The 12,699-nt window shown below is 40.2% G+C and overlaps 2 protein-coding genes and 1 long non-coding RNA gene across 4 annotated transcripts in view; 2 read left to right on the forward strand and 1 right to left on the reverse strand.

Annotated features, from left to right (window-relative positions):
* LOC121638349 (atlastin-2-like) overlaps positions 1-4,244 on the forward strand; it is a 28,344-nt gene extending 24,100 nt beyond the window's left edge. The window contains exons 13-14 of one of the 2 annotated variants that reach the window (XM_041983076.1): positions 885-899; positions 1,976-4,244. In XM_041983076.1, the coding sequence (XP_041839010.1) occupies positions 885-899; positions 1,976-2,086 (126 nt within the window). In that variant the 3' untranslated portion in view covers positions 2,087-4,244. The remainder of the gene's footprint in view (positions 1-884; positions 900-1,975) is intronic. The other variant, XM_041983077.1, reaches the window with a different exon arrangement.
* LOC121638396 lies at positions 1,057-1,699 on the reverse strand. Its single transcript, XR_006010017.1, has 2 exons — positions 1,656-1,699; positions 1,057-1,114 (listed from the first exon to the last, which is right to left on the reverse strand). It is a non-coding gene; the product is annotated as an uncharacterized LOC121638396 (long non-coding RNA).
* Positions 4,245-8,983: 4,739 nt separating the features above from the next.
* The window catches only part of mark1 (MAP/microtubule affinity-regulating kinase 1), a 32,382-nt gene continuing 28,666 nt past the window's right edge, over positions 8,984-12,699 (forward strand). Inside the window, exon 1 of the mRNA XM_041983071.1 lies at positions 8,984-9,357. Coding sequence (XP_041839005.1) covers positions 9,313-9,357 — 45 coding nt within the window. The 5' untranslated portion in view covers positions 8,984-9,312. The remainder of the gene's footprint in view (positions 9,358-12,699) is intronic.

Below are 12,699 nucleotides of genomic sequence, written 5' to 3' on the forward strand. Positions count from 1 at the left end.
ATGACCACCAAGAACGTTAAATTTTTCGGAGTTTACCAAAGTTTTAAAAAACTGAGTATTTTAACGCCTTTTTTCATCACAAAACGGCGTGTTTTCCACCGTTTTATTACAAACGCGCCAATAGAGTGGTGAATTATGGCCCTTTTGGCTTGCCATAGTGAGTACAAATTTACCCTTTATAGCACTAATAAAACTGAGGTAGCGTAGTTTTATTTAACGTTTACAGCTATTCATCAACATCTCTGCTCTATCATAGCAACCTGTGGTCTAGCTTAGATTTACACTGCAGCCGGATCTCAAGCTTAGCTTCTGATCAGTTATTAATGTTTAATGAGAGCAAAGCTGCGTTCATCTCGTCATTGCTAGATGATCTAAACATTTACTGCTACCTCAAGCAGATTTCTCCTGGCTCTCGGAACATTTACTGCGCAGGTTTTGCACGTAGACGTTGATTGTGTTGGATGAGGTGGGGAAAAAAGCTGTTTCCCAATTCAGGGCAGACTACGTAGGCTACCGAGTGTCCTCCGTAGTCTACACACTCCGAAGTCCACTTAACACTCGTGTAAAGGGACAGCCTTCCTAGCCCACGAGAAGAGGACGTTTAATCACTTAAAGCTCTGAAATTAATGTTTGCATATCATAGGATACTTTAGTGAATGTTAATGCCAACTGAATAATAATAATTCATTCATTCATTCATTCTCTGAACCGCTTGGTCTATTACGGGTTGCGGGTAAGCTGGAGCCTATCCCAGCATTAACAGGTGAGAGGTACACCCTGGACAGGTCACCCAAGTATGTTGATCCATCAGGGTATTTAATTTCAACTCTACTGATCACCATCTTCTAATTCCTCATCTGTGTTTTGTCCCTCAATGCTTTCAGAGGACTCCACAGAAGGTGAGCGGTTCATAAACACGGCTGTAGGACTCGTCAGGGAGATGTTCAGTTGTTCAGATGAACAACTTAACCATGTTTTCACAATGATTTCATCATGTTTTCACCATGTTTTCTTCACATTTTCACCTCGTTTTCATCAGGTTTTCAAATGGTTTTCATCTTGTTTTTAGACAGGTGGCTTTCTCCTGCAATCCTCGTTTTCATCAGGTTTTCACCTCGTTTTCATTGCGTTTTTGCCTGGTTTTTATCGCATGTTTACCTCGTTTTCTTAGGGATTTCACCTGGTTTTCATCTCGTTTTACACCTCGTTTTCACCACGTTTTTGTCTTGTTTTTAGAGAAGTGGCTTTCTCCTGCAACCCTCGTTTTCATCAGGTTTTCAGCTCGTTTTCATCAGGTTTTCAGCTCGTTTTCATCAGGTTTTCAGCTCGTTTTCATCAGGTTTTCAGCTCGTTTTCATCAGGTTTTCAGCTCGTTTTCATCAGGTTTTCAGCTCGTTTTCATCAGGTTTTCAGCTCGTTTTCATCAGGTTTTCAGCTCGTTTTCATCAGGTTTTCACCTCGTTTTCATCAGGTTTTCACCTCGTTTTCATCAGGTTTTCAGCTCGTTTTCATCAGGTTTTCACCTCGTTTTCATCAGGTTTTCACCTCGTTTTCATCAGGTTTTCAGCTCGTTTTCATCAGGTTTTCACCTCGTTTTCATCAGGTTTTCAGCTCGTTTTCATCAGGTTTTCACCTCGTTTTCATCAGGTTTTCACCTCGTTTTCATCAGGTTTTCACCTCGTTTTCATCAGGTTTTCACCTCGTTTTCACCTTGTTTTCATCTTGTCCATTATTTTTTTTCACCATTATGTGAAACACAGGACGATTCTAAAGCCTTATGAATGTGCAGCAACTTTTTTTTATAATTTTGTTTCTGTGAGTTAAAATAAATTTCAGTCTGTTGCCTGAGACATCCAGATCTTTGTTCTCTTGATCCTCAAGATCATTCGTCTGTTTGCAAATGTCAAAGTGACTTTGTGGACCTTCACCTCTATAATGACTTAAACCTATCTTCTTCCTCTTCCTCTTCCTCCAGATTTTCTCCAAACTCTTTGAAGTGGCTCGGAGTCGAGTCCCGTTGGGGAGCCTGATCCCAGCACCGCGGCCCCGGCTCGCCTCCAACAACAACGTCAAGAAGAAAAACTAGCCACACGCCATCACAGCCTCGTCACATCATCTCCACCTTCTGCTCAGTTTTCAGTTTGAGACACTTTTTTTGTGTTTTTTGTAGATAGATAGTTGATCTTCACTGTGGTGGCTGTAGGTTTAAGGACTCAGTAGATCTGGACGAAGTGGTTTATATTTTATCATTTGTTACTGGCTGGGGTTCAGGTATTTATCAGTGGGAGGGGCCATTATTCTGTCACTGTTACCCCAGGTGTGTGGTCATCTGTTGGATGACGTCTCCACATGGATTCCCATTTATGTGAATGTATAAACGAAGAGCATGAGCACCGAGCCCCCCCCCCCCTCTGTTGTCTTCACATCCCCTTCTCCTCCTGCTCATCTTCATCAGTTTGAGTTGCTGAGCAGCACCGTGAGGAGTTGCAACCAAAGTTTACAGCTTTACGTGTAGATGCTGAGTGGACTCACGGACCAACGAGGTTCATGGAACTTAATGGAAGTTTCAGTTCCCTGTTCTCCAGCCATATGCTGCACATTCTGCTTTCATGTCTAGACTCATGAAGAAATGTTTTCTTAGGACAAACCTGCATCCTAATCCAGTATTTCCAGCCCTCAGTCTTGCCCAGGCTGTGGGAGGCTGGAAGGTGCAGTTTTTTAAGCAGATGTGTGAAAATCCAACCCAATATGATCCTAACGGCTGTTTATCTAGATCGCCCAGCGACCTGCTGGCTGTTTGGCCACAGACGGGTTAATGACTCCTTTTCTTGCTTTTCTCCTCCTGTACTAGAAAATTTAGACAAAACACCAAATTATTACATTATATATTGCTGCGTTGTTGCAGTTCTGATTCAGCCAAGTTAGCACCTGGCTAACTTCACCGCTAGTTTTTTGTTTCATACAGTTGATGTTTTCCATGTTTGATATCAGACTTTAGTCTTTCAACACAACACTAATTACTGGATGCTTTTCCTTATGCACCCAGGTTTCCTTTCTTCCTTTGGTCATGAAAAAGATGTAAAGATGGAGGAACTCAAACTGCTGAAGAGAAAATCCTTCATTCTTTTGTCTCAGTATTAAGCGATATAAGATGTTGTGCTGCGTGGAAGCTCAAGAGTTTAAATCATCTAAGCTTGGGGATGTTTTATGGCTCACAGGTGGTGATACAGAAACGATAGAAAACCCCTCAGCGCTTAGTTAAACTAAAGAACTCCGCTTCCTCAAAACCAGTTAACTGAAGTGTTCAGCTGAGGAGACAAACTTATTCACGCCTTGTTTTTAAACTTATAATAGCTCGGTATTTACCTCACATTGAGTCTGAAAGCTGAAATTTAAAGATCAAGTTTGTGTAAAATACAGGGCTGGAGTCAAGGGTAATCAGGAACTATTTAACAAATAAAACCATATCCTTCCGCTGGGATTCCAGTTTTTACATAAATAGAAAACATGTTTTACCGTCTCAGAGAATCAAACGCTTTAATTTTTCTCTTCCAGCTCAGCTGAGATGAAGATTTTAACCCTGCTTTTTAATCCGACTTCTCTCGGTCATTCCTCTTCCTCCTCCCCCTTCCCTCCTCCTGCGTGTTAAAGCACCAGAAGCTGTTGAAAAAAAACATGAAACACTAATTTTTTGTGTTTCCAGTTGTAGCTCCGCCCCTTTCAGCCGCCATTGCTGTTTCACCTTTTTTGTTATTTGAAGCCAAATGTGCGAATCGGATGAGATGCTCATTCCAGAAATCTTCGTGTTTTACTTGTATTTTCTTCATCATTCCATCCACATCACCGCTGTGTGCTCTTTATGTTTGTACAGTTTAGACTTTTTTATTTTTACAGCCTCATCCTCACACAGGCATGTGTATGAAATCTATACATATATAAATACAGATTTTTCTAGACCTTTTTGTAGCTGGAAGAACAACAGTTGGGTGGTAGACCAGATTCAGCTCTCTGGATGTAAAGGAATGCTTTTGTGATTTTTCTGGATGTGTCTAATAAATTCTTTTTTTTTTTTACATATATATATTTGTAAATTTAACCTTACACGAGCACTGCTACTCCACCCCCTGCTGGCAAAGAACATTTATAACTTGGACTTTCTTTTTCTCTCTCCTTCTTGTTGCATTTTAAAATTATTTTCATTAATTTATTTTTCAGTACAATATTAAAGCAAACTCCTACAACTCGCTCGGCTCCTCATCTCTTTTCTTCTGTGCTTGTTTGTGTTGGATCAATCGTTTCATGTGTCCAGATGTTCCTGTTTTCCCAGTTAATGCATCGGTTAGTTGAGCTCGTTCACATCCAGAACAAAGGAAACTGGTTTCTACTGGAATGGACTCAATGATGGAGAAAAGTTTAACTGTTACACAACATCGGATTTAAAAAGGTCTGGTGTGTAAGAATTACTGCCATCTACTGGAAAAGATGGGTATGACAGTTGTGAATGGACGGTGACCATCAGTGGCCAAAATTCTTCCAGACATAAACTTTTTTCATCTGTGAATGGATCCACTGGCCTCAGGTGCAGCGACAACCCCACTACAGGTAACGACTTCAACATTGTGTACATGTTTACTATCTTCTGTGGTCCTTTTTAAGGCAGGGGTCAGTCCTTAAGGGCCGCTGTCCTGCAAGGAACTGGAATCAGATTGATGGGCCAACGTTATTGGGCAGAACTTGACATCAAGCTAATGAGGAGAGCTGTTTATTTGAATCAGGTGTGTCGGAGCAGGAAAACATCTAAACTCTGCAGGAGTGCACCCCTCAGGGACTGGAGCTGAACACCCCTATTTCAAGATGTTCGTTAGCCCAAAAGGTGCTCTAGCACCTGTCAAAGCTGGTGTCCAGGCTGGCGTACCCATCAGAATGGCTTGCTTAATGCACATGCTAGCACAGAAAACCGCAAATAACCCATCACTTCATCGTAGCTCCAACATCGTTCAAGTCAGTCTTTTTTGACTAAAGCTTGAGTTGTATAAAACTACTTGTACTGTAGTTCTTCTGGATTTATTTTATTTTTGTGAAAGTGAGCTTGTAAGGTCATTTAAACACTTATTGTAGCATCAAGTTTTTAGCATCCAGCATCTTCTCCAGAACTGCGTGAGATTCAGCTTATGTTTCATTATGAAAATGTTATGGCTAACTTGAATATATAAATGTTGATGTAACCCACCTATCAAAACTCGTAAAGTGGCCTAAACCGACAGAAAATATGATGGGATGCTTTTATGACAAGATATGGTTTTAATATAATTGATTTAGTGGATATACTTCATTTTGATCTAGTTGTTAGTAATGCTTATATGAATTTGAGGGCAAAATGCTGAAAAGAACATAATTGAGTTGAAAAGGTAATTAAGATAAATACACAAGGAATGGTGACGATGTGGGAGCAGGATTTCCCACAATGCTTTTCACTACTATTAACTGCATATTATAAATAATTCACTATATGAAACTTTCACTTTTACTTTGGCAGATTAGAAATTACACATTTTTTTTCTTTTTAATTTTTGTTGATCAATAATTCAAATGACACGAAAGGTTTCAATTTATTTCAGAAAGATGTAAAAAATCTAAAATAAACTGCTATGTCCATTTTCAAATCATCCAAGCAAAAATATCTCAAATTTTTATCTTGTTTAGTTTTATCTTCTTGTTTTGTGTATTTTAGAAATAATAAAATATGTCGCCCTTGATGATCTCTAGCTCCAAATCTCCTGGTGTGAGGAAACCAGTTCTGAGCTAAACAGAGGAAACATGTTTGGGGCCTTATTAATCAAACTGTGTGTAGCAAAGCAAACTGCAGGCAGCATTTGCTGCGTAAAAAGGAAATGCTGCGTACTTCAACTTTCAGATTTATGAAAACGTGCGCATGCATGTCCTACACCTGTTTCTGTTCATAAATCAGAATCAAATCTAAAGCGGGCACTCATGAGGGAGCGCTCTCTCTCGCCCAGATGGTGGCTATAAATGGTCAGGTGGACGCCTGTAATACATATTCATCACATCATTTCCATGATGGCTCGGGAGGGAAGAATTGGAATTCTTTGGGGTGTGAGACAGAGATCCTGATGGACCAAGTTGACAAACGTAAAAATGTTTAAATGGTGGGCACGGCGTGGGCATTACTTGTGTCAGAAAGGCAGAATAGTGGCAGCAGGTGGCAGATGTTGTCATCGCAGGGTCAGAACACAAGACATGCCAGAGGAGTCGGAACATGAACTGGATATCTGAGTCGGTAGAGCATCCGTCTGCCTTGTGGGAGGCTGAAGTTCGATTCCCAGAGTGATGATTCGCTTTGGTGAAAAGCGTCTGATAAATGACGGTAATGATTCCGGTAATTTAGTCATTTGTTTTAATTTATAAATATGTACAGATACATCTGAGATTGGTAGCAGTTTATTTAGTGTTAAATAATATTTCTTTCTAGTTGCTAGGTGCTCTGGCTGGGTGGGCGGTGCTCCAGCTGGGTGGGTGGTGCGGAGGCACACAGTCACCGCTATTAACAGATAGACAAGGAGTTGCAGGAAATGAAGACCCTCTGGACAGAAATTGGGACAACAATTTTAAAAAAGTGTTGTGTAAGAATAAATAAATAAAAGGAAATCCTCCTCTTGTGTGTTTCGTGAGCGTTGCATCACTTCTAGACCTCCAGCCTCCAGTCTGGTCCTGCTCTGCTGGAATGAAGGACCAAAGCTACTTTCCACACTGACTGCTACATGCTGGCAGCAGACTGGCTCCTTATTTATCTGGATGTGTTTTATAACATGTAAGTTTTGTTTTACAATGACAGAACATGTTTTAGTGGTTGAGGTTCTTATTAATATCATCTCTCTTTTTCCTGACACTCCTGTTTTTTTTACCCCTGAGCGTGGCTCTTAGGAGAAGTAATATTAAATGTGCGTCTTTATTCATTTCTGCAAACAGCTTTAATATCTAACGTGGTGTATAGTATATTGGTGTATAGTATAGTGGATTGTGCACAAATGTCTCACATTTCACATCATTTCCTCAATTTTATTCTGGACCATTGGTGTCGCAGTTTTCTGTTTTCCCAGATTTTGTGCGTACGCCTGGGTCAGAGTTGCCATGGAGGTAGGAACATTTTCCTGTCAAGTTTGGTTTTTATAAATCCCAAAAGTTGTAAGCGTATGCCAGTTTTGTACCTATGCTTTATAAATAAGGCCCCTGGTCTCCATATTGACCTCACATAAGCAATAATCCACCTTTGACCAGAGTTTCAGTGTACAGACATGCTCTGCTCTCCAGTTACTGGTCATTCCTGTGTTTAAACCAGTAATCCAGGCAGCTGCTGCACCATCACAGACGTATGTGGTCTGACATCCGTTCGAGCAGAAATCCTCCCGCATCTACTTCCTGTCGCAAAATAAGTTTGAGCCAATCAAGTAAGATGGACTGGAAATCTTTGTGCGTGTTGAAAATAAAACCAGCATGTTGTGAAGCATCTCTTCTGATTTATGTGAAATTTGTCAAATCAAATTTCTTCCACAACCCAATCAACTTAGAGCGAAATCAAACTGATCAAGTTCGTAAAAGTTCAACAAACTAAAAGAATTTTAGTTAATTATACTCAAAACTTTTTTTGAGGCAACAAGTTTGCATATTTTTTAAGTAAAGTCAACTAGTTAGATTTTACAGCGTACTATGATTTTAAAGCTTCACAGAGTTATTTGTCCATTCAGAGACACCATATCAAAAATAGTGGCACAGATATGCAGCTGCCATGTTTGTGGACCCTCTGTGAGAAATAAATGGCTCGTTCTAAGAGAATAAAAACAGCTATTTTAGTACAATGATTAGATACCAATAGAACCACATATTTTAATGATAGATTACATTTTTCTGTCAGTGATCTCTGATTTTATGACACAAAGCACCCTTTAATTCCACGAAGACTTAAAGAAGAACGTCAGAATTGAAACCACAAGATGGCAGTAAAACACTGAAGAGGTAAACTGAAATAAATGGAGTGGAGAGAAGAGGCAGAGTCTAAGTGTTCTGGTTTGGCTGTGAAGGAACCCTGTGGAGCCCAACCTTTTCTGCTTCATATTAAATAGAAAATAAAGATTCATAAAGCAGTGGACATCAACTAAAGCACATCAGACAGAGTTAAATATTCCATTTGATTATCTGAATATTTTGATAATATTGTACACTGTAGATGGTGGAAATTTAAAGTCTTCACAGTTTTACATTTTTCTGAAATTGTTCCATAATTTTTAGACCCAGTTTGTCTCAGATTGGCGAACCTCTGTCCATCTTTCCATCTGAGAGACTCTGCCTCTCTGAAATGCTCCTTTAATACCCAGTCATGTTACTGACCTGCTGCCAGTTAACCTCATTAATTCTCAAATCGTCCTCTGGAAGTTTTCATTCTTGTTCCAGCTTTTTACAGACGTGCTGCTGCCATCAGATATTTTGGATGAAATGGTAAAATGTCTCAGTTTCAACATCTGAAATGTTTTTTTTTTTCTTATGTTCTACTGAGAATAAAATGTGGGTTGTGGGATTTATAAATAACTGCATTCTGAATCCTTTAACACTTTACACAGAGTACCAACATATTTGGAGTTGGGGTTGTTTAATATAATTTTACTTTTTTTGTGTGTTTGTTCTCCGTTGTTACTCGTGAATTAGAAAATGGGATAAATTCATCTTGGTTATTTTTTTATTTGAAATAAAAACATCGAACATCTTTTGTGTGGACTTTAGTTTTTATATTAACTTTATTTGACTCGTTTAAAACGTAAAATATAATGTCTTATAAGTTGTTTTTTCTTTTTTTAAGGAGCGTGGTGTTTTTGTGGGGCAGCTGAGGATGCTGGGATATTTTTAGGATGACGCTGTGAAGATGAGGATGACGGGGAGGAGGAGCTCTGACGTCTTTTTTTTTTTTTTTTTAACTCTGCAGTGCTGCTGTTTGACCTGATAAACCGCTGGAAGCTGCAGGACGGAATTTTACTTTTACACTTCTCCTCCCTTCCTCCTCCTCCTCCTCCTCCTCCTCCTCTTTGTCTCCATGCGCCTCCACCCGCCCCGACGCAAACACCGGGCCCTTCCATAGCCGCCGCCCCGGCCTCTCCCTCCCTCCCCCTGGCCTCTCCCGTATCCTCCCAACTGATCGCCGCCGAGGTGGCCCGGCTCCGGGGAAAGATGCTGTAGAGCAGCCGGCTCAGGAGATGCTTCCGCCGGACTAAAGTGAGCAGAGAGCCGCGGAGGCAGAGCAGGAAGATGTCCGGCAGGATGCCGCTGACCCCGGTTAGCGAGTCGGAGCAGGTGAGTCCGCTTCAGTCAGTTATTGATTGAACCGGAAATTAAAGAAATAATCCGGTTATTTTTCTTCTTATGTTGATCTGTAATCTTTGACAGATCTGCTTTTATAAACTTTGTTAATGGGATATTTCTGCTACTGGTGTCGCCTCGGTTCCGTTTCCTGTTAACCTTTCTGAACATTTTTCGATTGAGAGGGAATTTGATCGGTTTCTGGAGGTTAAAGTATTGATCACACCTTCTGGTTTTATCACTGGTTGACTTTATTATCAGTAATGTGTCATTAGCTTTCTAATACAGTATCATTGTAGTTTCTTTAATGGCAAATACAGACATTTTAATGACAGAAAGTTAAATAATATTTTATTTGTATTGGTAGGAAATGCTTTTGGTCTTTTTTGTTATTGATGGAGCAGGAGGTCTGATCAGTGCCTCACAACACAAGCTGTTAAACATTCAACTTCATGCACCACACGTATGTCATAGGTTAGAAAAATGCCGGCCTGGTGGATCTGGGGGGGTCACGCAGACTGTAACCTTGAAAAAGCCGTCTCTATCCTTTACTGTGTACACACCACTTACTGGTGGCTCTGCACACAGCAGCACATCTTCCCGCTCTCCCTTTTCCTGCCTCACTGCATCTGAAAAGTAAATAAATGAATAGGTGTCTTTGCTCTTGCTTTGTGCATGTCGCCCAGCTCCTGTAGCTGCAGAGAACTTGTTGAGGACTAAGATCATCAGAGCTGAGCTGACCCCAGGAACCAGCCTCCAGGCTAAACTTGTACTTTCAAAGTTTGACTTGAAGCCCTAAGCACTTCTTGTTCATGGACTATTTCCAGCATCTTATTACAAGCTTTCTGTCTGAGTCATCTCATGTAGGCAAAGACAAGTAAGCTGTGTTTCTGTTGCACAGCAGAGAAGTTTGTTTCTGTCTGTGAACATGTGAACACCTCCCACTGCCTCCAGGATTTTACACCCTTCTATTTCTGATCTGTGAAATAATATTTTTTTTTAGAGATCTGAAGGAACAAACCTATAAAAGTGACTCAGGAAATTTTAATTGGTTTAATATTTAATAAGAAATAGTTGACAGCATTGAGTCTTGGAGCCAAACATCAAAGTGCACATCATGGACCTCCATAGTTTGTTCATTTGCTTTATTGGCTGGATGGGTGTAAGGCGGATGTAGCAAACAACATAGAGATAAACAAGTTTATATTTGTGAGCGCAGCGCCTGAATAAATGCTAGCAGCTGAACGTCTCAGTCTGCTTTGGCTTGATTTGCTGCTCTGTCTGCAAACACTGGTAATAATTTGTTTCTGTTTCTCGGGGTCTTTAGATGAAGTTCAGACTGCTGGACCTGAAAGGAATGCTGGGTAAACGCAGCCTTCCACATTGTCATGCTAATACAGGAATGCTAGCAGAAAGCTGTTCTCAGGCTCCTCATCACTCAGCTTTGAAACGTTGGTTGTGAGACTCTGATGTGTCTCCCTGTGGAGGTATCATTCCGCAAACAAGTCGGAGTAGACGTTTTTGATTAGAACCACATAGTAAAGGTAAATAAAGCTATGGGCAGGAGTTCTGCTGCAACCAGGCTGCATAAAGATCAGATAGTCCAGCAACAGTGAACAGCCTGCTGAAGATGTTCTCCCTGCGAGAACATAACATCCCGCTGCCTAGTCGTGTCTTTGTTTCTTCTGTCTGCCATCCAGCTGGCTCCTACTGTCTGTTTTAATATGGATTTTTCCCAAAATACCCTGGTGTGTATTAGCGTCACTTTTCTGGAAGTCACTTTCAAATGATCCGAACAGCTTAGCAGGCAGTCTACAATGTGCCTGAACCTACAGCCATAGTTATATTTGTTTGTTCTCAGTTTTCTTTGACAAAGTGCGACAGAAACAGAGTCTGTGAATAAAAGAAGAGATAAATGAAGCCTGGGAATTTAAAGGGAGTATCTTCTGTTTTAACACATTTTCTTGATTCTCTAGGTGTGTCCCAATTCAGGGTCCGCACACTTCGAAGTCTCAGGACGTTAAACTTAAACCTCTGAAATTACTCATAGGACATTTCAGCGGACGTTAAAACCAACCGGTAACACCGACAGCAAAAGAAAAAAGACATGGTCTCTGTTGTTTTCCAGCCGGTACACATTTAATTATCAAATATTACAGATTTTAATGTTACCATTTAATAAACATGCTTTTAATGTGCTTTGGTTTTGTAATGTTTCTACTAAAGTGTAATAATAAAAAAACACATACTTTTTTTTTTTTAAACTGAAACCTAAAACGTACTCTTCTAGCTCGTTTGCTGATTCGCCACCATCTTGTGCGCAATGAATTCTGGGAGAAAAGAGGCAACGAAGGATGCATCACCAGCAGCCTTCGTAGTGCGGATTTGAAGGGTAGATTTGGAGCTTCCTTCAAATTCTAAGAACTGGGAAAGTTCTTTGCGCACCGCCATGACGTATGCGGCCGACGAATCTACACTTTGAATGGTTCAGACCCTGAATTGGGACACACCTTCTGTGTTTGTTAAACCAGCATTTTATCACCTTTAAAAGCCAGACAAGAGGTGATTCTTAAGATTCATATTTTAGTAATTGTATGGAAAATGAATCTGATTTATCTGGTGGTAATAAGACTTTTTACAGCAACCTTGCCGTTATCCCTCTATAGCGCCCAGATTTCTCCAGCTGGGGCCAGATGTTTACCACTAAGACCATTTTAAAAGCTGATGTACAAACAGTGGAGGAGAATGGTGGACATCCAGAAGTGTGTCTTCTTTCTTCTTCATGTGGCTTTAAACAACAAAAACTCCTCCGTATTTTTAAACATGGAGCTGTTCCTACTTTATGTTTCTCCTGAAACATCACTTCCTCCCTCATATCAGTGCTAAAAACTGCTTTTTGTCTGTTCCAGCAGTAAAATGCACATCATGGCCGGAAATAAACAAATTTATTATTATTATTATTATTATTATTATTATTATTATCATCATGTTTAATACAAATAAGTGTTTTTAAACCAAAAGTTACTTAAGAAACTAAACTGTTTTAGCTTTTCTAAGATTTTTCTAAGATAAGATTAAATTTCAGGTTAATAATTCACACATTTAGGTTGTGCACCTAAAATATTTTTGGTGCAAGTCATTTTTTTGCCATGTGCACCTTTACTCAAATTTGTATGTCGAGCCCTGAATAAAGGAACAAAAATTAAATGCACTTTCTTCTCCACCATAAAACACTGACCAGTAAAAGGCATGGACCTCACACCGGGTCGGTCACCCCTCATTTCCACCGGGTGCGTGTGCGCCGCCTTACAGCTGCGCTGCGGTTTCGTTCCGACA

This window comes from Melanotaenia boesemani, chromosome 4 (genome assembly GCF_017639745.1).
Source record: "Melanotaenia boesemani isolate fMelBoe1 chromosome 4, fMelBoe1.pri, whole genome shotgun sequence".
Taxonomy (NCBI): Eukaryota; Metazoa; Chordata; class Actinopteri; order Atheriniformes; family Melanotaeniidae; genus Melanotaenia; species Melanotaenia boesemani.